General features: G+C 44.5%; 3 protein-coding genes and 1 non-coding gene across 6 annotated transcripts; 2 read left to right on the top strand and 2 right to left on the bottom strand.

Annotated features, from left to right (window-relative positions):
* Window positions 1-1,191: 1,191 nt before the first annotated feature.
* Window positions 1,192-26,095, top strand: LOC133059750 (putative olfactory receptor 2I1). 3 transcript variants are annotated; one of them, XM_061147300.1, is made up of 4 exons: window positions 1,192-2,300; window positions 15,277-15,380; window positions 19,282-19,371; window positions 26,077-26,095. In XM_061147300.1, the coding sequence occupies exons 1-2, from the start codon at window positions 1,601-1,603 to the stop codon at window positions 15,297-15,299; spliced, it is 723 nt and encodes a 240-aa protein (XP_061003283.1). In that variant the 5' UTR covers window positions 1,192-1,600; the 3' UTR covers window positions 15,300-15,380; window positions 19,282-19,371; window positions 26,077-26,095. The 3 variants fall into 3 exon arrangements, with proteins under 3 accessions (XP_061003283.1, XP_061003282.1, XP_061003281.1); XM_061147299.1 differs by having other exon boundaries at window positions 19,282-19,403; XM_061147298.1 differs by lacking the exon at window positions 26,077-26,095 and having other exon boundaries at window positions 19,282-19,557.
* Window positions 3,565-6,031, bottom strand: LOC133059974 (ubiquitin D-like; the record flags this gene model as incomplete). The annotated part of the gene is made up of 2 exons (XM_061147761.1): window positions 3,565-4,598; window positions 5,849-6,031. Coding segments are annotated over 2 exons (654 nt in total), but the record flags the coding sequence as incomplete, so codon positions are not given.
* On the top strand, window positions 18,555-24,520 carry LOC133059267 (olfactory receptor 2H1). The gene is made up of 2 exons (XM_061146263.1): window positions 18,555-18,559; window positions 19,442-24,520. The coding sequence occupies exons 1-2, from the start codon at window positions 18,555-18,557 to the stop codon at window positions 20,439-20,441; spliced, it is 1,005 nt and encodes a 334-aa protein (XP_061002246.1). The 3' UTR covers window positions 20,442-24,520.
* LOC133060038 (U6 spliceosomal RNA) lies at window positions 23,878-23,984 on the bottom strand. Its single transcript, XR_009693705.1, has one exon. It is a non-coding gene; the product is annotated as a U6 spliceosomal RNA (small nuclear RNA).
* Window positions 26,096-26,131: the final 36 nt, after the last annotated feature.

The following is a 26,131-nucleotide window of genomic DNA, read 5'->3' as shown; positions in this document are numbered from 1 at the left end:
TGATATGAAATAGGGTTCAATAGTTAACATTTATTCACCATTACTACATTGTCAGAAACTGATCTAAGAGTTTTACATGTTTGACCTACTTAACCAATTCTACTTTCATATGAGGAAACTGAGGCACAGAGAGGTTAAACAACATTGGCCAAGGTTGCTCAGGTAAGAAATGAGAGAAGCAAGAATGGAACAGGGGCAGTCTGACTCCCAAATCCTTGTGTTTTTTTTATTATATTTATTTATTTATCAATATTTGGCTGTGCCGGGTCTTAGTTACAACATAAAGTATCTTCATTGCGGCATGCAGGACTCTTTTGTTGTGTCACGTGAACTGTTAGTTGTGGCGTGTGGGATCTGGTTCCCTGACAAGGGATTGAACAAAGGGTCTTTGCATTGGGAGTGCCGAGTCTTAGCCCCTGGACCACCAGGGAAGTCCCCCAAACCCCTATTGTTAATCAAAACATTAATACTTGTTCTGCTTAAGATAAATGAGAAAACCATACAAATACAATGTTGTATTAGGGGGAAGAAGGTTCTTTTCTGAACAATAAAAAATACAGGATTATAATTTATGAACAGTGAATATGATTTTTAAAATAAGTTATCCTTATAATGATACCTGTCGGGACCATGCAGTAGGAAGATTTCTATGCAACTTTTACCCATCACATCAACCATGATGGTTTCTGTACTGTTAGAATTTGATTCAGCATTACCTCAAAAGTTAAGACTTTTGCATCCACTTTTACTTTGTTTGAAAAATAGTTATTAAAATGAAAAAAAAATTTATTAAAATGAGAGCCAGGAAGGTAGTACAGGAACCTCAGAGGTCATTTAGTTCAAACTCAATGGTTCACACATGAAAAAAAATTGAGGTGGGAGGAAATGAAATGACATCCCCATATCAAATCATTAGCCAAAGCGAGTTCTACTAGGTGAAACCCATGTCTACTGATTAGTGGTCTTTCTCTACCCAGATGACTCTGGATTTAAAGGCTAGTACACGTGTGTCCATCTGTGTTGTTCACGCTCATCACAGTAGCTGGTAAGCAGGAGTGGCGTGGGCATTGGATACAGCCTAGAAGAGAGATTCACCACAAATTAAAATTTCCCCTTCTGGCAGGAACACCACTGATAAAACACTGATTTTGGAAATCAAACAGTCCTGAGTACACGTCCACAGGGCCACTCACTTATTTATGCCCTTGGGATGCTTTACCTTACTGAGCCCAAGTCTGTTCATCTCTAGGAGGGAGATTCTATTTCCTCATAGAATTTTCTGGTAAATACATAACTAGAGTATACTAACATATATGGCCGCCTTCCTAAACTAAGGGTTCAGATCTGTAAATGCGCTCCAATGGACATCTAAGCATGTGTGTGCTGCCATCTGTTCCCCCTCCCCACTCCCATGGTCCGGGTTTTCCATTGCTTGTACGGGACACATCGCCCTGTGTGTGTCGTCCTTCCAAACCTGCGCGTTTCCCTTTAGGGCAACCTCAGCACAGAGGAGCGCTTCCTCCTGCTGGGCTTCTCCGACTGGCCCTCCCTGCAGCCTGTCCTCTTCGTCCTCGTCCTCCTCTGCTACCTCCTGACTCTGATGGGCAACTCGGCGCTGGTGCTGCTGGCGGTGCGCGAGCCGCGACTACACACGCCCATGTACTACTTCCTCTGCCACCTGGCCCTGGTGGATACGGGCTTCACCACGAGCGTGGTGCCATCCCTGCTGGCCAACCTGCGCGGCCGGGCGCTGAGGCTGGAGCGCGGCGGCTGCCTGGCGCAGCTGTGCGCATCGCTGGCGCTGGGCTCGGCCGAGTGCGTCCTCCTGGCGGTGATGGCTCTGGACCGCGCAGCCGCCGTGTGTCGCCCGCTGCGCTACGCCGGCCTCGCCTCCCCGCGCCTCTGCCACGCGCTGGCCGGCGCCGCCTGGCTCGGTGGCCTCACCAACTCTGCCGCGCAAACCGCGCTCCTGGCCGCTCGGCCGCTGTGCGCGCCCCGTCGGGTGGACCACTTCATCTGCGAGCTGCCCGCCCTGCTCCAGCTGGCCTGCGACGGCGGCGGCCAGGACTCCACCGAGCGCCAGATGTTTGCTGCCCGCGTCCTCATCCTGCTGGTGCCTTCCGCCGTCATCCTGGCCTCTTATGGCGGCGTGGCCCGCGCTGTATGGGGCATGAGGACCAGAGGCAGCCGCAGGAAAGCGGTGGGCACCTGTGGGTCTCACCTGACAGCCGTCTGCCTGTTCTATGGCTCAGCCATCTACACCTACCTGCAACCCGCGCACAACTACAACCAACGGCGAGGCAAGTTCATTTCTCTTTTCTACACTGTAGTCACACCCGCCCTCAACCCACTCATCTACACCCTCAGGAATAAGGAAGTGAAGGGTGCAGCGAGGAGGCTCCTGGGGGGTGTGGGGGGAGGGCAAGATGCACAGTGAGTCAGGCGGGGAGGGAAGGAGGGGAGTGTTACCCCGGGGCCCAAGGATGGGAATGCCCAGTGGAAAGGGTTTAGCCTTCAGGCTGTTCATTTCTCTACAAGAATCCATAAGATTTGTCCTTAAGAAGCCCATGGTTAATGGGGAGGTCCCTTCCTCCCATCAGGAAAGGTTCTTGTGCTGTAGGGAAACACCCCCCCACCCCCCACCCCCACCCCCACCCCCGGCCATGTCCTTTAACTGTGCAGGTTTAGTGAGCCGAAGATGGCCCTGGGGCTTTCTCCTAAACTGATGAAAATAAGAAAGTGAGATTTGGGGAGGACCTTTCACATTTTCAGGCTTACCATATCCCCAAGACAAGAGTCCGTAAGAGATGGTAAGAGATGTATGAAGATCCCAGTCTAGTGGAAGAGGCCATGGAAGACCCCATGGTGTCTGTCATCAGACATATGATCCCTAAGTGACAATAAAATCATAGACTCAGCCCTGCAAACAAATGCCCTGCTACCCAGTTAAATAGCGCCCACCCCAGAGAACTTGACCCATAATTATAGTGAGCAACACCTGTAAGTGCGGTTTGTGCTGAGTGGGGTTAAGTTCAGAAAGGCTTCTGCAGGAAGTGGTTCTTGAGACAGAAAGAAAAGAGACTCGCGGGGAAGAGGGTGGACATGTTTCAGGCCTCAAGAAAAACATATAGGTGATTGGGAAGGAGACCCAAGGTGGTGAGACAGAGGAGTAAAGGAAGGGAGAGAGATGGAGGAAGCAGAGAGGGGAAAGCTCCACCAGCCAGACTGCGGGTAAAGTGTTGGGGTCAACCCAGAAACCAACCCTCAGCCCCCATCCAACCCAGAGAAGACCTGCTAGAGCCTAAGGCAGTCAGACCAGAGACCGCTCCACAATCACTCAATTTTCTAAAAATCTGTTCCCACCTAAAGTACATCTACTCCCAAGGAACCCCCACTAGAGGCATAAAATCTCTAGATTCCCACTGTGAATACCTTGCCATGACCACCATCATCCCCAGAAATAAGAATGGTTTAATAAGAGTGTGAGAAATAGAGAGTAAAAAGGGGCATGGTGCCAAGTTTCACTTCATAACAAATAGCTTTAAATAAGGCGAGGGGAAGTCATTTTATTGAATTTCTAAATTATTTATTAATAAGATTGGAATCATCACAGTAAATAACTCACTTCATGATAAAGCATTCACTATTCTCTATAAGTAGAAAGTAAGTGTAGCTCAACAATTTTTGAGTGATATGATAGAAGAAGCACTGCGCTAAACATAGATGCAAACACAGTAATTAGAAGAACATGGATCACAACCTCAAATGTACTCTTTTTGATTGCGAAAGGAAATAGTTTTTCTATGAGTCAGACAGAACCAATTAAGGATCAAACCGCAAGCTGGCTTTGAATATTACCTCTAATAGGTGTTCAAATTCCAATATATTCTAACATATCAACATATAATGTATTATATGCAATTTTGCAATTATTCAATCATGTGAGAATGAAAGAATCAATGAATTAGAAATGTTCTATAACATTCTTCACCAGCCCAACCTAAATCTTCTCTTTCTATTTATTGTTCACATTAACGTTGGGAGATTTTCAGAGGGTGTGGTTAGTGAGTAAGAAGTAAGAGGAAATGAGCTCTTTCGTTTCTGCTATCACTCCATCTGCAGGATGGTCACCCGCCAATGCAGTGGTATGTCAGGAAGAGTAAATGGCCCTTTTTGATGCCATAATCTCCCATGATCTTCCCATCTTCCAGTTTTTTTCCATTGCAGTTCACAATCTGCTTCTTAGGGGGTATATCGGTCTTCATCTTGATCATCTCCTTCACCTGGGTCACTGAGCTGGACCTTCGCACCTGGAGCTCGTGCCTCTGCCCCTCATCACCCGGCTCCACCAAAACCAAGGGCAGCTCCTCATCACTGGGCTTCACCACCTTCAGGGTGAGGTGGATGGTCGTCTCCTTGTCGATGCCATACGATGACAGAGTTCTCTGGGACTTCAGGGTCTTCGAGCCCAGCTGGAGGACCTGTTCCTGAACGGGAACCTTGGTCCTAGACCGGACATGTTCATTGATCTTATTCACTCTGTCTCCCGGATGGACAGTGAAGGTCATTGGTCTCCATGGCTCAGAGTGGACAGTCACCTGGACAAAAGTGGCCAAGAGACAGTTGCCTAGAATGCCTGCCCTCTTCTACACCCTTTGTACCCCCTCCTCCATTGCTCCCACCCCTCTCTGTCTATCTGGTCCTCCAGATCCTTTACAACAAGCTGTGCCCCTCCCTTGTGTGAAACTTGTCTTTGAAATTTCCAGGTCGTAATGCAAGAAAACCAATCTTATCCCTTTGTCCTCTTATCCACTGCAAAATGTTATTGATAATTTCCTATCTTATTATCTGTCTCCTCTCCAGATAAATGTTGTCAAATGTCAAAAACTAAATACAACTAGAAAGCATCCAAAGAGGTACACCAGATTTGAAAAACAGCTCTCAAACAGAATTCCCAAGACTTGACAGCCTAATGGAATACTCACATGGCTATCCTCCATGACTATGACTTCTTTAGAAGGAAATTCTGTTTACAACACATCTTTTCTGTACTGTTAGTTTCTTTCTTAATGCTTTAAATAATAACCCACACACTGTAGTGAAGCTATGTTCAATATCACCTGTTCATCTGTTTCCTCTGTTCTTATATACACCTGTTGTAGAATATGATCCCTCCTTTAATTGGATCGGGGTCCAGCTCACAGAAAGTAGGGACTACATCTGAGTCTCATTTCAATAATATGAACACAGGGAATCTCACTCCTGTGCTATCACCTGAAAGTCTTGGAGGACCTCTTTCAGGCTTCATTCAAAATATCTTCCCAAACTAGATGTCACAGACATTTCTTCACTAAACTCTCACTTTTCTATGCTAAGCATTAGCCTCATTCCAAGTTCTTTTTGTAGAGCATATAGTCTTACACAGGCATTAACAACTTAGAATAAATGTATTCTGTGGACCTCTCTTTTGGGACAAGGAGAAAGCTCAAGTTTAAGAGCCCTGGAGGCCTAAACAGGATAAGAAAGAAAAGGATCAAGAAAATATGCCCATAGTTTCAAGTCTTGCCAGCCATGCTGAGCACAAAGCCCATGTCCTACCACATACCCCTAAGTGTGACCAGTGCAAGGTCTCAATGCAAGAGAACTCAGGAGCCAAGCGACCTGGTTCTCTTCATGGAAACTTTCTTCACACTCAGTAAGTAACAATGCCCATCTCCTCCCCTTCCAGATGCCTTTCCAGCAACCCCCCCTTCACCTCCCAGCACTGTCCCTCATCCATTCCCGATTCTCTCCCATGCCTCAGAGGTCCTCTCCCTTTCCCCACCCTCAGTATCAAATCCCAACTCACATCGACGACAGTGGCCATGTCTGCAATCAGAGGAGCAGAATCAGGAGGCAGAGCAAAGGACCTCGCCTCCAGTTTATATAAGCAGCTAAATTGGAAATCCCCTGCCTGCCTGCTGTGGTTTTCAAGTTTTTCTCTACCCTTTGTTGTCAGACCTCCTCGAGTTTCACTTTTGCTACTGGGGAGTCAGTAAACAAAAATACCTTATGATTAAGCACTTGGCCCCACAGTCAACCCATTTGTCCTCCCTGTTCCAAACATGGGATGGTCTTTCTCTGTTGAGAATTTTCCCCTGATTTACAACCCACCACTCCCAATCCTGACTTGTGACTTCCTAGCCTGCAGCTCTGACCGTCACTAGTTTGAAAACCTTTAACACTTGTGGTCCTCCCCTTAGCTTTTAAGAGCACCGCCCCCCCCCCCCCCACCATTAGTCAGAGAACTTCCTGAGAACAGAGGTGCCCGGGAGAGGACAGTGAGAGTTGCCATGGGTCATGTGACCAGGAGCAGCCTGTTAACCCTAACCTAGCAGAATGTGTGAAGCTGACCTGGAGAAAACACATAAATAACCCTGGACTGAGAAGAGCCATAAGTTCCAGTCCCAGGGCTGACACTCAATTAACCTGGGTAAGTCTGTTCACCTCCCTGGATGTTGGCTTTCTGGTCTATAAAATGATATGATTGGAGAGAATTCCTAAGTGTCTTCCAGACTCAGAAAAAATTTTTTATAAATGTCCTTTACAAAGAACTTTAGATTCCTGGGTCTTGAGTTTTCTAACATTCTTCTCACGCTATCTGAGAACCTGGAAACCAAATCCACTACTTGAGAACAATCTGAAGCCAACAAGCAGTGACTCCCACCTTCCACATGCAGAACAACCACATATCCTTGTCACACCACAGTGCCTCTATTTCCTCACCCTTACCCCGGGACCCTCACTAGTGTGACCTCAGAAATGCCTAAGGAGCTGTTTACCCCTGAATCTTCAGATTTGGATTGGGGACAAAAAGAGAGGGGACCTTCCTGGTGGTCCAGTGACTAGGACTCCAAGCTCCCAATCCAGGGGACCCAGGTTCAACCTGGTCAGGGAAATGTATCCCACATGCCTCCTCGAAGGATTCCCATGCCATCCCACCCGCTGCAGCTATGACCTGGCACTGCCAAGTAAATGAATAATTTTTTTAAAAAGAGAGAGAATACAAAAACTGTGCGTGCTCAGAGGATTTTCTTGATCACTCTGATCTCCTAACATTTCAAGTTAATCCCTGCTCTCTGAAAGTCTCAGGACATCTCCATAAAACCCATTTTTTAAAATACAATATGTATTTAAAGTGCTCGAAATAAAGTACTTCAAAGTAAAAAGTCTGTAAAAAAAGTCAAGTTAATTTCTTTACTGGTTTTCAGTGAACACTTACTGTCCCTTCATTCACTGATAAATTTCACATGGTCCCATTTTATTCCAGGAGTTTCCAGCCTAGAGAACTTGGCTTTGCAGAAGTGTCTACACAAGTAATGGGATCCAGGAACTCATTCCAATGTTTCAACAAGCTTAACATAAATCATGTTCTTTTAACTGAAGCTCTTAATAGATAGTTAATAAAGTTGGTAAAACTAATTATTGTTTAAATATACTTTGTGGGGTAGACAAACTTTTCTATAAACAGAATGAATATGAAGAGGGAAGAATGCAACCTGATGGAATAGACTAAAAGCCCTGACCTTCTCTTCTCCCTTCAGATATTTCTGCAGGTTCCAAGAGTCTCTCTGTTTAGAAAACATGATTGTGACCTCTGGCTACCCCACAGTAGAAAAGGGCTACCCCTCACCCACTGTCCAATAAGATCTGGGAACTCTGAAACATCATCAGTGGCCAGGCAAAAAACGTCAGATCAAGTTGAGAGTGAAAGAAGAAGTGAAACTCCTCTAGCAGGACAAGGATGGGTGTTGGGTCTGGAGAGAGAAAGAAAAAGCTGTACAAAGCAGACTTGAGGAAATGGCTTTCAGTTTTCACATTTTATTTGCACACCTCAATGTCTTAGGTCTCCACATCATTATTGGAAAGAGAAGAGGGAGAATAGATGGTTAAAGCTGCTTTAAATTAAATCATTCTTTTTTTCATACCCTTTCTGCTTTGCCTTTCTGGCCTGGGAATAAATATTAACACCTATACCACCTTGGTGCCAATGTTTACATTCTCAGAGGGAGGAGGATCCCAGGAATATTTCCCAGGGGTGATATTTGTCTGCTGATATGCTTCACATCTGTATCCACAGCCCCATCCTGAACTGCAGATCTGTAGGTCTAGCCACTTCTTTCCATGCATGGGGTCCTGAATTCCCTGTGTATTTTTTAACATGCCAGGCTCTCCACCACCAGATCATTGAACATGGCTTTCCCTTTAACTCTACCCCCAACACCATGGATTTATAAGAATATACAACAGAAGTAGCGTCTCCTCCAGGAAGACCTCCCTGACTCTCTTCCATCCTATGCTGGGTTACATGCCCATTTTCTGTCCTTCTATACTCCTTCAGCAAACTTCCCAGAGCATGTTTCTCTAGAAATGTCATCAGCATACTTGTCCTTCACCCTTAGTAAACAGTGAGACTCTTGAGGGTCATGGCTAAGTCTTAACTTGTATCTTCAACACTTCCCAGGCTGTCTGACACTCCATTCTTACTAAATATTTACCAAATGTATGAGTAAATCAATAAATGAATGAATAAGTAAGTGAATAATAATAGAAAAATAACAGTGAGTACCAATTATATTACAGGAACTTCACAAGGTTTTATTAAATGGTACCTCATTAAGTAATTTAGGATTCTGACAAGTAAGTATTAGTACCCTTATGGATAAACAGGATGCTAACTTACCCACAGTCATATTAGTGCTTGCTGGTAAGTAAGGGTTCCACAGGCGTCCCTGGTTGCTCAGCAGTAAAGAATTCACCTGCCAGTGAAGGAGAAATGGGTTCAATCCATGGATCCACAAGATCCCCTGGAGAAGGGAATGGCACCCCACTCCAGTATTCTTACCTGGGAAATCCCTTGGACAGAGGAGCCTGGCGGGCTACAGTCCATAGGGTCGCAAAGAGTTGAACCCAATTGAGAGACTAAATAACAGGTAAGGGTTCAAATGCAAACCTCTATTTCTACAGTCCTCATCTTCTCACATTGTACTTCAGTGGAAAGAAGGGTGGGGAGTATATGCCCTTGCATACCTTTTTATTACAGGAAAAGTACGAGTTGAGGGAATAAATAGATAAAGATAAGCAGAGGATGCAATGAGCCTTTGGATGCATGTGGCAGACCCTGCCTGGGCAGAGGTAAGCAAAGAGCAGTGGCGAGTGCAGGACTCAGAGCCTGGAGGAAGACTGCACCCTGGGAGAGAACTGCTCTCCCAGGACTGTGAGTAATAAAAGACAACGCTGCGAGGCAGTTCCACAGAGCGGTAGAAAAACCACCTGCTGGAGCTGGGGATTTTACAGCCTTAAGTTACTCTAGGGCAAGCCACAGATTTTCCCAGGAAAAGCTAGTTCATGTGATTCCCTCCCCAGATGAGATCTGGATTCCGAGAAACTCAGTCCTTTCAAGGAACGAGAATAACACATCTGGACTCTGATCGCTCTTTGCCCTTCTCCCTTCTTATGTGAAATTCCCTCCCAGCCTAAGTCAGGGGGAGGGGCTGTCCCAAACACTCCGATGTCCCTTGCTGTCTATAGGTTCTTCTTGGGAACTGACTCCTCCTTGCTTCTCACCACAGTGTCCATCTGCCTTGTTTTTTTCCTCTGTCACAATACACTTTTTCAGAGGCAGAAAGATCTCTTTTCCTTTGCCCCTCTAACAAATTCAGAAAACTAGCCAAGTTCAAAGATCATGCTGTGGAAACTTTGGCAGGTTTTAAAACAAATGTCTTGGACATCCACAGCCTCCCAGCTTGGCCCTAGCTGACTTGGTGGTCTAGGGCATGTCACTGTCCCTACTGGGACTCCCTGGAGCAGAAGTCTCTTTCCCATCTCTTTCAAAACACTCATGAAACAGTTTGTAAAACTGCCTTGAGATCAGGAATATTGCTTCAGAAATTCCAATCAGAAGGCTTCTCTGGTGGCTCAGTGATGAAGAATCTGCCTGCCAATGCAGGAGACACAGGTTCGATCCCTGGTCCGAGAAGATCTCACATGCCACAGAGCAGCTAAGCCCACGCGCCACAACTATTGAACCTGTGCTCTAGAGCCGGGGAGCCACAGCTGCTGGGCCTATATGCCACAACTACCAAAGCCTGCTGGCCCTATAGCCTGTGTTCTGCAACAAGAGAAGCCATTGCGATGAGAAGCCCGTGTACTGCAACTAGAGAGAAGTCCCCACTCACAGAAGCTAGAGATACATCCATGCAGCAGGGAAGACTCAGATAGCCATAAATAAATAAAAAGAAATGCCAACCAAATGCAATCAAAATGCATCTGTGAATTCTTATTTAATAATGGCTGTAGGGAAAGTCTGTCTAATCTCAAAGAATGACCATTTGGAAAATATTTGTCAGAATAAAAAATGGGCATGCCAAACTAAAACAACCCAAATACCTTTTAGTAATAGGGAAATAGATAACGAAACTGTAGAACAGCATCAGCAATAAACATGGTTGAATTATACCTGCAAGCAACGATATGGATGGACATGCCACATACCGGCTGAGTGAAAGAAAACAAGGCCAGTGAGACTACGGGGAGTTTGATACTCTTCATAACTCCTCAAAACAAGCAGATCTACACAGAGAGACAGAGAAAGAGATAAGCTTCTTTGAAATTCAGAGTGTATTTGTTTTTTAAACAAATGAAGCCCAATCTAAATGCTGAAAGGGGTCACTTGAAGATTTTCAACAGCGAATAAGACATTTAAGAACCCTCTGATAGCTCATCCTGTCACATGCTGTTCTGTGCTCAGTCATGTCTGACTCTTGGTGACCCCATAGACAGTAGCCCACCAGGCTCCTCTGTCCATGGGGATTCTGCAGGCAAGAATACTGGAGTGGATTGCCATTTCCTTCTCCAGGGGATCTTCCCGACCCCATGAATCGCAGCACACCAGGCCTCCCTGTCCATCACCAACTCCCGGAGTTTACCCAAACTCAAGTTCATTGAGTCGGTGATGCCATCCAGCCATCTCATCCTCTGTTGTCCCCTTCTCCTCCTGCCCCCAATCCCTCCCAGCATCAGGGTCTTTTCCAATGAGTCAGCTCTTCGCATGAGGTGGCCAAAGTATTGGACTTTCAGCTTCAACATCAGTTCTTCCAATGAACACCCAGGACTGATCTCCTTTAGGGTGGACTGGTTGGATCTCCTCACAGTCCAAGGGACTCTCAAGAGTCTTCTCCAATACCACAGTTCAAAAACATCATTTCTTCGGCACTCAGCTTTCTTTATAGTCCAACTCTCACATCCATACATGACCACTGGAAAAACCATAGCCTTGACTAGACAGATCTTTGTTGGCAAAGTAATGTCTCTGCTTTTTAATATGCTATCTATGTTGGTCATAACTTTCCTTTCAAGGAGTAAGCGTCTTTTAATTTCATGGCTGCAATCACCATCTTCAGTGATTTTGGAGCCCAGAAAAATAAAGTCAGCCACTGTTTCCCCATCTATTTGCCATGAGGTGATGGGAGCGGATGCCATGATCTTAACCTAAAAGTTAAGGGTTGTATTTTCTTCAGGGGACATACCAACAACTTTAAGCTTTAGAGCAACATCTCAAGTAACCCTGAGAAAACTGCTTCAAGAAGGTGAAGTGGAAGCTAGGATATATAGGAGTTTTGCAACAAAGGGCAGGTACTAGAAATAAAAGATTACTGTTAATAAAAGAAAACTAGGTATCTTAAGGAATTCAGTGCTTTTCTACCTATGGGAAGATGTAAGAGTCTGGACTCAATGAAATCCTTCCTTTGATATGCATCTCAGCTCTCTGGGGCCAGTGTCCAGTATTTTTCTCATCCTGAGCTCTCTCAGGGCTCACTGTAAGGAACGGCTGCAGTCTGATGGATGCTAGATGGCAGGTACTCTTTGTTTCCTTCCTGAGTTCCCTCAGGGCTCACCAGCTCACCTGTGCTGCAATCTCTGATGACTGTGACACTGTTTTCTGATACAGCCAGCAATATTTCTTTTCTCGGCCTCCTGTGTATGTATTACCTATTCAATAGCAAAAAAGAGGAGGGAACAGAGAAAGGGGTGAGCAAAGGGGTATGTATCTTTTTTATACCGTCACTGGCTCAAGATAAAACTGGCTACAAGCTCTGCACCATGCACCGATGGGAACCAGTTTCTGTGTTCAATCACTAGCTGCTAAACAGATGGCCATGAAAAGCTAGCACTATAGTAGGTCATCTCACATGCTAGTAAAGCAATGCTCAAAATTCTCCAAGCCAGGCTTGGGCAATATGTGAACCGTGAACTTCCAGATGTTCAACCTGGTTTTAGAAAAGGCAGAGGAACCAGAGGTCAAATTGCCAACATCCGGTGGATCATCGAAAAAGCAAGAGAGTTCCAGAAAAACATCTATTTCTGATTTATTGACTATGTCAAAGCCTTTGACTGTGTGGATCACAATAAATTGTGGAAAATTCTGAAAGAGATGGGAATACCAGACCACAGGACCTGCCTCTTGAGAAATCTGTATGCAGGTCAGGGAGTAACAGTTAGAACTGGACATGGAACAACAGAACGGTTCCAAATAGGAAAAGGAGTCTGTCAAGGCTGTATATTGTCACTCTGCTTATTTAACTTATATGCAGAGTACATCATGAGAAATGCTGGGCTGGATGAAGCACAAGCTGGAATCAAGATTGCCAGGAGAAATATCAATAACTTCAGATATGCACCACCCTTATGGCAGGAAGTAAAGAAGAACCTAAAGAGCCTCTTGATGACAGTGAAAGAGGAGAGTGAAAAAGTTGGCTTAAAGCTCAACATTCAGGAAACTAAGATCATGACATCCGGTCCCATCACTTCATGGCAAATAGATGGGGAAACAGTGGAAACAGCGGCTGACTTTATTTTCTTGGGCTCCAAAATCACTGCAGATGGTGACTGCAGCCATGAAATTAAAAGATACTTACCCTTTGGAAGGAAAGCTATGACCAACCTAGACAACATATTAAAAATCAGAGACATAACTTTGTCGACAAAGGTCCGTCTAGTCAAGGCTATGGTTTTTCCAGTGGTCATGTATGGATGTGAGAGTTGGACTATTAAGAAAGCTGAGTGCTGAAAAATTGATGTTTTTGAACTGTGGTGTTGGAGAAGACTCTTGAGAGTCCCCTGGACTGTGAGGAGATCCAACCAGTCCATCCTAAAGGAGATCAATCCTGAGTGTTCATTGGAAGGACTGATGTTGAAGCTGAAACTCCAATACTTTGGCCACCTGATGCGAAGAGCTGACTCATTTGGAAAGACCCTAATGCTGGGAAAGATTGAGGGCAGAAGGAGAAGGGGACAACAGAGGATGAGATGGTGGGATGGCATCACTGACTCAATGGACATGAGTTTGGGTAAGCTCCAGGAGTTGGTGATGGACAGGGAGGCCTGGCGTGCTGCAGTCCATGGGGTTGCAGAGTCAGACACGACTGAGCAACTGAACTGAACTGATAGTAGGTTAATTGTCATGATCTTGTGCCTTCCCTACTCCCAAACATGAAACATCCACTAATATTTTACATAATCCACAGCTTGGAAAGATCAATAATATACTCTATAATATTATCTGAAATCAAGGGAATTTAAACTTAGCTGAAATCAGAGGTCAAATCTAATCTTTGATTAGATTTTTGGTCAAATCTAACCAAATAAACCAAATATATATAGTATATATATTATATATATATACAACTCAAGAACTATCACTGAACCGCGATCTTAGTCTGATGGCAACATGTGAAAATTGACTAAATGCACAAAATACCTGGAGTAGTTAATGCACTAGGATGTGTGGGGTGGCGTGTGGGCCAGTGGCCGTCTACTTTGCAGCCGTTAGGCCTTCCTAGAATAAATTCAGGTTCTGCTTCCTACTTTTATGCAAGTTATTTAACCATCCTCAAGCTTAGTACTTTCTTCTATCAGCAGGGGATTTCACTTAGGATTAAGCTCTGTTACTATTAACAGATACCTAAAAATATTTGTCTTCATAAAGATAGAAGTGGCTTCAAAACTTAAAAGTAGAAGATTTAGAGCCAATGTGATAATTCTATTCAAGAGAAAGCAACTTAGGACCACCTTCCTTTGAGCTCTGCTGTTTTTAAGACACAGTCCACATTGTTATGGTCCAAAATGGCATCTAGTGCTCCAGCCATTACATCATTATTCCAGGAAGAGAGGGCTTCAATGGTATTTTTTAAAAAGGCTCCATGAAGTAGCCAGAAGAGATTTCTCCTACATCCTATTGCCTGACATCTTACAACCACATGAAATTGAAAGAGAGGCTGTGAAACAGTCTTTACTTTGAGTAGGCATGTTGTTGCTCCCCTTTTTGTTGTTGTTTGGTTACTAAGTCGTGTCCAACTCTTTTGTGACCCCATGGCCTGTGGCCGACCAGGCTCCTCTGTCCGTCGGATTTTCCAGGCAAGAATACTGGAGTAGGTTGCCATTTCCTTCTCCAGGGGATTTTCCCGACCCAGAGATCGAACCCGCATCTCCTGCATCTCTTGCACTGGCAAGCAGACTCTTTACTGCTGAGCGAGGAAGGAAGCCCATGACACTCAGGAGGTGGTAGTAAAAAGAAAACAATACCCTTGTACTCCCCTGTGACACAGAGGAGCAGAGGGAGACCTTTCTATTTACCAAAGGGAGCATTGTTTCTGGCACATTTATTCTAGATCCTCCTGTCTTTTCTTAACCATGATTAGTGGCAGTCGCTAATTAATTGTGAATTGTGAGGCCCCCAGTCTTGGCAGAATGGAGGAGCTGTTTCTCTCCATGGGATAAGAGTCCTGGGATCACTCCCTCCATCACCTCACCACTCTTCCCTTTCTACCTTCGGTACCACTAAAAGAGAAGTTAACTTCCTGGACTGAGGAGGAGAACTCGTTATTAAACCTCCACAGTAAAAGGTTGCCTCTGGCCTCAGATATTCTGCAAAGTGATGATGGGATGTGGTTATTACATGACCTCCTCAGCCACCATCCTGGGTTCAAATCTCAGCAATGGTGCTTGCTAGCTACACTTTCAGAACAAGTGATTCATCCTCTGTTCATTTTCATTTCTTTGTTCAAAAGAGAACATAATAATTGTGCCCATCTCTTGAAGTTGTCATAAGGAGCAATATACTATGATGTGCTTTGCAAAGTGACTGGGGAGGGAAGCCATAGCAATCATTTACCCTTACCTGAAATCTGAGCTTTAATCAATTTCAAGGATAAAGTATTTCTCATAATTTGCTTTTAGTTTTCAGTGTGAGGATCAAGTGAAGGCTTGAACCAGTCCAAAAGCTCCATATCATGGGGATGCCCTGGCAGCAAGGCAATGAGGAGACTGTGACTTGATTGTGGGTAAGTCACATATTTATTCTTCTCCTATAGCCCATCCATTACTATATATTATCATCAATATTACAAATGAAACAGGGTCTAGAAATCTGGCCCTGGCACTTACTAGCTGGATAATCCTAGGTGACTTACTTATCCTTTCTGAGGCTGTTTCTTCTATAAATGGGGGATAGTATCAACAAGTTTTTTCATGGTTTTTATGAGATACAGATATTGAGAATTTTTTTTAACATAGTGCCTGGTGCTTAGGAAACACTCAAGAGATGATAACTATGAAAATCATATGAGATTATCATTACTGGATGCAGACTTTGCATCTCATGACCTTGTAGCTCTTAGAAATGACTGACTCTTTGGTGACCGATAAGAGATTAAACATGCATATAAATATTGGAATCAATGGTAACTGGGAGGCAGTATTTGCCTTTCTTGGGGTAAGAGAAAAGAAGAACTTAGAGAAAGTGGGTGAGGAAAAGACCTATTACAAAAGACAGACAAAAAGAAGGAACAGAGAGTCAAAGAAAGATAGAACCTGAAGATATCCAGAAATAACATACAGAGTAAGGCAACACATTGCCAAGAAAATAAGAATATGGGAAATTCTACAGCTGATGGATAAATAAAACTTGGTAGGTAATTGCTGAGATACAAGCAATAGGACAACTATAAAGTTCAAAAGAAATTTAAAATAAGCAGAATACCGATTACTTCCTAAAGGGCAAAGAGAAGATGTCTCTTTGTGATCAGATGTGATCAGAGAGGTACCCAGAGCTATGGGTAACATTTGTTCTGCTCTTAAATTAGAGTCGGGGGGCAGATATGCCATGTGTTTACTTTATTATCCTATAAAGCTTATAGACATATTTTATACACTCTTTATTACTCAAATAATAAATTGTTGGGAATTCCCTGGTGGTCCAGTGGTTAGGACTCCACATTTTCACTGCATGGATTCAATGCCTGGTCAGGGAACTAATATCCCACAAGCTGCAAAAAAAAAAAAAAGTTATTAAAGGGAACAAATCTTATCCTCAAAGGAAAAGTAATGATGGAAGAAGAACTGGCGAAGAAGACAAAAAGGAGTCCTAACAAAATGGGAATGAAATGTAGCTTCTAACACAAAATGGCGACTTTGTGATGAAGAGATGTTTTGTTGTTGTTGTTGTTGTTTAGTAGCGAAGTCGTGTTGACTCTTTGGTGACCCTATGGACTGTACCCTGCCAGGCTCCTCTGGAATCTTCCAGGCAAGAATACTGGAGTGGGCTGCCATTTCCTCCTCCAGGGGATCTTCCCGACCCGGGGATCAAACACACATCTCCTGCATCCCCTGCACTGGTAGACAGATTCTTTACCACTGAGCCAACACGGAAGCCTATCCCATTCCAGAAGCTTCTGGGACATTTTCTGCCATCAAAGCTACCCACATGCTTGCCACCACATCCCCTGAATGGCTTCCTACAACTGTCTCTTCTCAGAAGACCCCCAGTTCTGCCCCTTGACTGCCGGAGTGGTTCCACATCTCACAACCATCTGTGGGCTCAGTTCAGTCAAGTCATTCAGTCATGTCCAACTCTTTGTGACCCCATGGACTGCAGCATGCCAGGCTTCTCTGTCCATCACCAACTCCTGGAGCTTACTCAAACTCAGGTCTATCCAGTCAGTGATACCATCCAACCGTCTCATCCACTGTCGTCCCCTTCTCCTCCTGCCTTCAATCTTCCCCAGCATCAGGGTCTTTTCCAATGAGTTAGTTCTTCTCATCAGGTGGCTAAAGTATTGGAGTTTCAGCTTCAGCATCGGTCCTTCCAATGAATATTCAGGACTGATTTCCTTTAGGATTGTTTGTGAGCTCACCTGTGACCCAAACTGTCTATCACAGCAAAGATTCAGGTCACCTTCTCCAGGATGTTTTCTTGACTTACTTGCCCAGAATCCTCCTTACTGTGCAGACTTCCTTCTCTCACACACCCATCATCTTTGCTTTATTTGCCTTCAATTTCTTGGCAGTGTCGACATTTTCTATGCCTTTCCTCCCTTTTGAACTTCTGCATGAGGCCAGCTGTACGCCAACCTCTGCTTCTCCTGGTGAGACTTGAACCCATAACCTTATACTTGAAGACTTGTTCATTTCAATAGCTGAGGAAAGGCTACTATAGGACCAAGGTCACACGTAAGTGATAGGCATTGGATCTTTTATGGGGAAATTTGCTATAAAAAACATTATTAGCAAAATTATGAATATGAGCTACAGTCAATGTTTTGTCAATGGTGGATTTTCAATATTGAGTAGCTATACTGGGGCTTCCCTGGTGGTTCAGAGGTTAAAGATTCTGCCTGCAATGCAGGAGACCTGGGTTCGATCCCTGGGTCGGGAAGATCCCCTGGAGAAGGAAATGGCAACCCAGTCCAGTATTCTTGCCTGGAGAATCCCATGGACGGAAGAGCCTGGAAGGCTACAGTCCACGGGGTAGCAAAGAGTCGGACATGACTAAGCGACTTCACTTCACTTCACTGTGTTTACATAAAAGAATTTCCTTTTGATTAGAAACTACATGCTAACATATGAAGGTGTGAAGAAGCATTATGTATGCAACTTACTCGCCAATAGCTCTGAATAAATATAGCTGTATATAAAGAAAAGATAGAATGATTTAAAAGTGGCAAATACTAACAATTTATTAATAAATTGTTTTAATACAATTTTTATATTTAATTTTAATAAATTAATAAATTTATTTATTAATATTATTAATAAATTAATTGTTTAATTAATAAATTAGTTGATTTATTTATTATTAATTTATTAATTACAATTAATAAACAAGAATTTTTAGACTTGGAAATTTTCTGCAACTTTCAGAGTTGGAAAGTTGGAAAGTTTTAAAATCTCAAATACTGAGTAGAATTAAGAAAGCATTCAACAAATTCTATATTCTACTTAAATATCTCAGTATCAACTCAGCATGTTTTCCTTTTGATGTAATCTTATATGAAAGGGAAAGTATTTTTTTTTTAATTACATCATCTTACTTATTTTAAGGTCCAATTAGTATAGATGTTTCTACTTCCAAAGCAAGACAACTGGCAGCCTGTTTGGTATTATTTTGTGACATGCATGTAATTTAAGTTGAGCTTAGGGCTTTATAAAAAAAAATATTTATTTGCTTATTTGGATGCATGAGGTCTTAGTGTGGCACGTGGGATCTTTAGCTGTGACATGTGGAATGTAATTCCCTGACCAGGGATCGAATCTGGGCCTCCTGCATTAGGAGCTCAAAATCTTAGCCACTGACCACCAGGGAAGTCCTCAGGTTTTTTACTTGTAGAAAACACTCTTGTACTTAGTTTAATAAATCACAATTTTTTTAAATATTTGTCTGTGCCAGTTCTGATATGTATGTGGGATGTGGTTCCCTGATCAGGGATCAAACCCTAGCCCCCTGTATTGGGAGCTCGGTGTCTTAGCCACTGGACCACCAGGAAAGTCCCAATCACAATTTTTTCATGGGACAGGATAACCTAGTTAATAGCTCTGTGGTGGGGTCACTTGATACAGAGAAGAAATGTCCTTAATTCATACATTTTGCCTTTGGTGGCTCTCCTACAAATGAGAGTAAAGTGAATAAAACATGAGTGATCCAATTTATTATCCAAAGTAGGAAGTACCGCATAGATACTCTCAGGAAGGAAACCAGTAAAAATGATTCCTTTGGTAATGATTTCTGACATAAGGGAATATCAAAAACTACCACAGTCCTCAGAACAAAATAGGCATTCAGTAAATGATTGTTGAATTAAGGAAAACAAATTAATTATTCCATATTTCACATCAGTTTCTTTTGCCTTCACTCAGTAAGTCTGAGATACCAGTGTGAGTTTTCATCTGTCTTCTGTACATTCATAGCTTCCTCACTCTCACTGGACCACATTTGACCAGGAGGAGCAGGGGAAGAGAAGGAGCTGCTGGACGGTGATGTGCTGGGAAAGAGGCTGAGTGAGTGATGACAGAAAAGAAATGTCCATCCGGTATGACCTGACAAGCACCCAGGGTGACTTATCATAAGACAGGTGGGAACACACAGCTCAGACAGCCCTCATCCCTCTAGGTCTGGACAGGAACAGGCCATTGTCAACCACAGCTCCCCAGTGGACTTTCTCCTTCTGGGCTTCTCTGAACACCCAGGGCTTGAAAGAATCCTCTTCGTGGTTGTCTTGATCTCTTACCTCCTGACTCTGGTGGGCAACACACTCATCATCCTGCTGTCCGTGCTGGATCCCAGGCTCCACTCCCCGATGTACTTTTTCCTCTCCAACCTCTCCTTCCTGGACCTCTGCTTCACCACAAGCTGTGTCCCGCAAATGCTGGTCCACCTCTGGGGCCCAAGGAAGACCATCAGCTTCCTTGGCTGCTCTGTCCAGCTCTTCATCTTCCTGTTCCTGGGGACCACGGAGTGTGTCCTCCTGACCGTGATGGCCTTTGACCGCTACATGGCTGTCTGCCAGCCCCTCCACTATGCCACCATTATCCACCCCCGCCTGTGCCGGCAGCTGGCAGCGGTGGCCTGGATAATGGGTCTGGTCCAATCGGCAGTCCAGACACCACCGACCCTCCGCCTGCCCTTCTGCCCACATCGGCAGATAGATGACTTTGTGTGTGAAGTCCCTTCTCTAATTCAACTGTCCTGTGGAGACACCACCTACAATGAGATCCAGTTAGCTGTGTCCAGTGTCATCTTCCTGGTCGTGCCACTTACCCTCATCCTTATCTCTTACGGTGCCGTTGCCCGGGCAGTGCTGAGGATTAACTCTGCCGTAGCATGGAGGAAGGCTCTGGGGACCTGCTCCTCCCATCTCATTGTGGTCACTCTCTTCTACAGTTCAGTCATTGCTGTCTACCTCCAGCCCAAAAATCCCTACGCCCAGAAGAGGGGCAAGTTCTTTGGTCTCTTCTATGCAGTGGGCACTCCTTTACTTAATCCCCTCATATACACCCTGAGGAACAAGGAGGTAAAGAGGGCGCTCAGGAGGTTGCTGGGGAAAGACAGGGACTCTAGGGAGAACTAAAGGTGAGCTGCTTGATGTGCTTTCATTGAGAGGATATTCTTTATTTTTTTTCAAACAAGTTTGACCCCTCCAGTCTACAGCCTTCCCTATACCTATCCAAGTTGCTATGGCCGGTCACAGTGTGTCTGTGTGTGTGTGTGTCTGTGTGTGTGTATGTTACAGGAGACATGTGTGTTGGAAAAAGGGAAACAGAGTTTAAAAAAAAAAAAGAGTAGAGAGAACTTCAAGGAGCTTTGGTATGAGTGAAATCAAGGAGAGGTCTGGGGTCTACATGTAGGCAGGAGTAAGTGTCTTTGGATGGCGGGCCTTCCCTGCTACCCCTCCCCGTGCACTTTTCCCGTACTTTACAAAGGGGAGAAAACAGCCCCTGAATGCAGGGAACGGGGCCTGAAGGAAGCCTGCAGCCTGGAGGACAGGTAGACAAGAACTGTTGTCCCAGGACTGTGAGTGTTCAGGGCCCCACCAGCCTGTGCTTCAGACGACACTCGCACCCATCAGCTGATGCCACATGGCCTGCAGGCTCCTGCTGGGTTGCCAGGGTCTCAACAGTTGAGCAAAGCAAAGACTAAACCCCTGAGGTCTCCACTCCCAGGCAGAATGTATTAATCATGTCTTTCATTTGTTATATCCTGATGCTTTGACATCTGGGGTTTTGTTGACTCTGGAGGGACTTGCCCCAAGACTAGCTCATTCCTGGACTTCCCTGATGGCACAATGCATAAGGATTCGCCTGCCAGTGCAGGGGACACAGGTTCAACCCCTGGTCCTGGAAGATTCTGCATGCCTCGGAGCAATGGTGCCACAACTACCAAGCCCCTGCTCTAGAGCCTGAGAACCGCAACTAATGAAGCCTGCCAGCTCTAGAATCCTTGAGCCAAAACTAGTGAACCCCAATGCTGCAGCTTCTGAAACCCGCGTGCCCTAGAGCCAGCAAGCCACAATTACTGACCCTGAATGCTGCAACTACTGAAGCCCAGGCACCTAGAGCCTGTGCTCCGCAATAAGAGAAGCCACCTCATGTGAAACCTATGCACCGGATCTAGAGAGCAGCCCCTGCCACAACTGGAGAAAGCCCTGGCACAACAGCTGCGCAGTAAAAGGTCACCCTGAGAGTGGCTTTTCAAATGCAAATCAACCAACTCAGAGCCCAGACCCCAATCACCTCCTTCATCACGCTCTCACACTCCAGGCCACCATCCACCCACCCTAATCTCGCCAGGGCCAGGTTCCAGACAACTAGAAACAGCCCCTTTGGCAGAGTCCACTGAAATTATACAAACTAGCTAGTTCTCAACCTCCTTCTGTCTTGTCCACTCCTTTCTGCCGAAACCATGTGAAAGCCTCTTGCCCACAGTTCTCTGCTCCTCTCTCTTCCTGTGACCAACTTTGCTGCTTTCTAATGTGGCCCTGCACGGCCACCTGCTCTTGAAATCTATGAGTAATAAGGCATCTCTTCAGAGACCATCATTTTCTAAACTGTTGGCATAACCGATTTTCACACCTATAGTTTAAGACAGTTTTAGAGGTGTGTCAGTTACCTCTTGCTGTCACTTACAGTAAGTCCCCCTCCCCTTACAGATTTCACAAATAGAAATCCTCACCTCCAAAGTCACTGAGTGTCATGTTGGTCCTGACTGGCCAGACCCTAGTTGACAACAGAGAACCTGCCCACTGGAGCTGGGGATTTACAGCCTGCAGCTGTTACAGGAGGAAACATGGGTTCCTTCTGGGAAAGACTAACCCAGGGGATTTCCTACCCATTGAGGGCCAGAGTTCAGAGAAATGCTGCCCCTTCAAGAGATGTGAAAACAAACCTGGGATCCTGGTCATCCCTCTTTCCTCTTCCCTTCCTGTGTGAAATTACCTCCCTCCCAGAGACAGAACAGACCTGGACTCCCTGGCTGCCTTCATTCTTGATCAAAAACATTTTTTTCCTCAGGAGTTTTCACACATCCTTGGCTACGAATGCAGCATCAGAATGGATCCTCTTGCTCTGTGTTCTAAAAAAGTAAAATTCTCTTCAAGACAGAATATTCTCAGTTTATTTATTTTCTGCAGTTTTTGTTGCTTAGTTGCTAAGTCATGCCCAACCCTTTTGTGACCCCATGGACTGTAGTCCACCAGGCTCCTCTGTCCATGGGATTTCCCAGGCAAGAATACTGGAGTGAGTTGTCATTTCCTTCTGCAGAGGATCTTCCCTGCCCAGGGATCGAACCCACATCTCCTACATTGGTTCTTTACTACTGAGCCACCTGAGAAGACCCTGTTTATTCTCTAGCAATATAAAAATAAATCAGACAAGGAGTAGAATTAGACTGTGGGAATTCTGACAGGTTAAGGAGATGGAGTAAGTAGCGCATAGGCCCATGAACCTCCCATCTTGCCCCAGGATGATGGAGTGGCCTTGACCAAATCAATCCACCCATCGAGTCCTCCATGGGGAAGATGCTTCCTTTCCTTCTAGGAGTAAAGTCTCATGAGAGAATGTGAGAAAGTGCTTTGAAAACACACTATTAACAGAATAGAAAAAATAATGCTTTAGAAATGCAAACCAAACCCAAAAATTAATTAATCAATTTTAAAAAATAAAATAAACATGGCGTCCTGGGACTTCCCTGATGGTCCCGAGGTTGAGAATCCATCTTCCAAAGCAGGGGATGTGGGTTCAATCCCTGACTGGGGAACTAAGAGCCCACATGCTATGAAACCCTAAAATCACAGCTAGCAAAAAGCCTGCCCATGGCAACTAAGACCTCAGGCAGAGCCAAAAAAATAAAAATGGGATCCTGAATTGATGAATCAGAGGCTTGAAAGGACTATCTGGAAGCCTGGGGGGACTCTCTGAAGGTGGTAGAAAGGAGAGATCACTTTGTTCTCCCTACTGACAGAATCGGTGGGTGATCTTTTTACCTCCCACAGGGATGACTATTGCTGGCGCATCTCCTCTAAATATCCCCCTCCCCTGCTCCCCCCACCCTCTCTACAATGACTAGTGACTAGCTAATTAACCTGAACTGTGAGGCCCCAGGGTCTTAGCAGAGTAATGAGTGCTACCTCTCCGTGGGATGGGAGTCCTGGGACCCCTCCCTCCACCACCACACAGTGTCAATCCTTAACCTCCCTTGCCATTAAAACAGGCTAACAGCTCCTCTAGACAGAGGGAGAAGATTGTTCGCAAGGAGCTCCACAGCATAGGTAACTCTGACCTCCACCCCCATTGGCCTCCCCTTCCCTCCAGAGATATTCAGGGCTGTGGTTGGGGCACAGTCTCTGCAACCCACTGCGTGAGTGTGTGCTAAGTCACTTCAGTCATGTCTGACTCTTTGTGACCCCATGGACTGTAGCCGGCCAGGCTCCTCTGTTCATGGGATTCTCCAGGCAAAAATACTGGAGTGGGTTCTACAACTCACTACTTAGTTTCAAATATCAGCTTACTAACTACATTGTCTGGGTAAAGTTATTTAAACATTCTTGAGCAGGGGCCATTGCTAATCTTCTCTGTATCATTCTAATTTTAGTATATGTGCTGCCCAGAGGGAGCACAAGCTATTTAAATATTCTTAGTTTCAATTATCTCATCTTCCTTAGCGACTAAACCACCACCACTACCGCCAAAAGGAAGATAACACAGAGAACTGTGGTAAGGACAATCAGCGATGTGCCGGCAAAGGTTTAACAACCAGCTTGGCTGTGGGGGAGCCCTGTCTTAAAGTGTTTAAATTGAAGTGTTGCCAGTTTCCATTATGTAAATATTTCTGCCATGGCTGATTCAAGCTACCAATAGTTTAGCATGTGTTTGACAAAATTCCTGAAAATTAAACAATCAAGAGCTAATATGAGTCAACTGCAACACATCACAGGTACATACGCTTAGAAAAGTGCCTAGCAATAAGTATTAGCAATCTGTATTGTGATCAGAGACCTACTGCCCATTCAAGGATGTCCATTCCTCTTTACTTTAGGTTTTCCCCTCAATGTCCAAAAGAAGGCTAGGCACCAGTTAAGAGTTTTGTCATCACTGGCAGCAGAAAAGATTTTTATGTGATTGAGGGTAAATAAAAAGCTTGTTCTCCTCCTTTGAGGCATGAGTTTTCATGTTTCACATGTCTTCAACAGCTTCAAACTAAAACAGGGACTAGAATCCCGGCCCCGAAACTAACTGGCTGGTTGACCTTAGCCAAGTTACTTAACCTCTCTGAAACTGTCCCTTTCTTGGTAAATTTGGGTTAATAACATCATATTGCAGCGTTACTATGAGAACCAGGTGTTCAAAGAGTTGACCGGCACCAAGCTTGACTCGTAGGAAGTATTTAACAAATGTTGTGACTAATAGCTAAAGCAGGTACTGATCATTGGATTATTTAAAACTCCTTTTAGTGGACCCGCCAACCCCTGCCCTGGCTCCTAGCACAAGGCTGGTACTTTTGGGGTGCAAAAACTGTATCAATGCATAAGCTGAAGAATGAATGTGTCAGAGGGAAAGGGACTAGGAGGAAGATGCTAAATGAAAATAAAAGTTGAAAAGACAGATGAAAGGAGAGAAAAAGAAGAGACTCACTAAGAAAGATCTCACTTAAAGAGACTCAAGAATAGAGCAGAGGAAGAAAGGGAGCGAAATGGCGAAAGAATGAGAAAGTTAGAAATGCAAAAAAAAGATTAGGATGATAGCTGGTGAATTAATCTTAAAAAATAGTTGGTTATTGATTAAGGGTACAAGGGCTTTTATAGTAAATAAAATAAAGGAGGTGATGACTGCTCAAGGGGCCTGGGATTTCTTTTTTGGGAGATGAAACATTCTGGAACTGATAATGCTGGTTGCACAATTTATGAATATACGAAAAACCATTAGGTTATACACTTTAAAAGGGTGAATTTATGGTGTGTAAAATATATCTTCAAAAAAGAAAACAAAGTCACAATTTAAAATTCAAAATGTTAAAAACAAATTCAAAATGGTGGTTACACTTTCAGGAACGGGCAATTGAGCAGTCAGGGAGGGGCCCCTAGGAGCTTCTAAGATACTTGAGACGTTGGTTCAGTCCAGGTTGGCACATATAACAGGGTTGACTTTATTACTCTTTAGACTATAGAGATATGCTTTGCTTACACTTTCATTTGAGCATGTAACAATCTGAAAGTACTTTTAAATATATCCTATAAAGGAGAAAAGAACTATGGAAGAAAAAGAAAGAACAAACCAAAAAAGATACAAAAGCAGAACTTTCTGGCAAGAAGGGGATACAATAGAGCTTAAACACGGATGGAGATCTTGTGATGGGAGATGTTCAGGCCACCCTAGAGATTCAGGGGGCACTTTTGCCACCTGCCACCATCCCCCAGCGGCCTTCTGAAGGTCTCGTAAGACCAGAGAACCCTGAGTCCTTGTCTCTCAACTGCCAGAGTGGCTGCAGCCTCCACCCGATTCCTGAGCTGACCTTATATACCCCAGTACTTCCCTATTTTTTTTTTAATCCAGTTACCTCCTCTAGGAAGCTTTCCCAGATACACCTACCCAAGTTGGTCTGTCATCTTTCTGACTTTTCCTCTAATTCAGTCAGTGTGTTGGTATTCCTGACCTTTATCTTGGAGTCTTTGACAATATTCCTGAGATCTCCTCCATGATTTTAATGTACAGGGGACCACCTCGCCTCCTGCCTGTAGGCTTTCTGTGGCAGAGACTGAGCACGTGG

This window comes from Dama dama, chromosome 7, assembly GCF_033118175.1.
Source record: "Dama dama isolate Ldn47 chromosome 7, ASM3311817v1, whole genome shotgun sequence".
In the NCBI taxonomy this organism is placed as follows: Eukaryota; Metazoa; Chordata; class Mammalia; order Artiodactyla; family Cervidae; genus Dama; species Dama dama.
The sequence above is the reverse complement of the archived record's forward strand: the minus strand, read 5'-3'. Positions and strand labels throughout refer to the sequence as shown.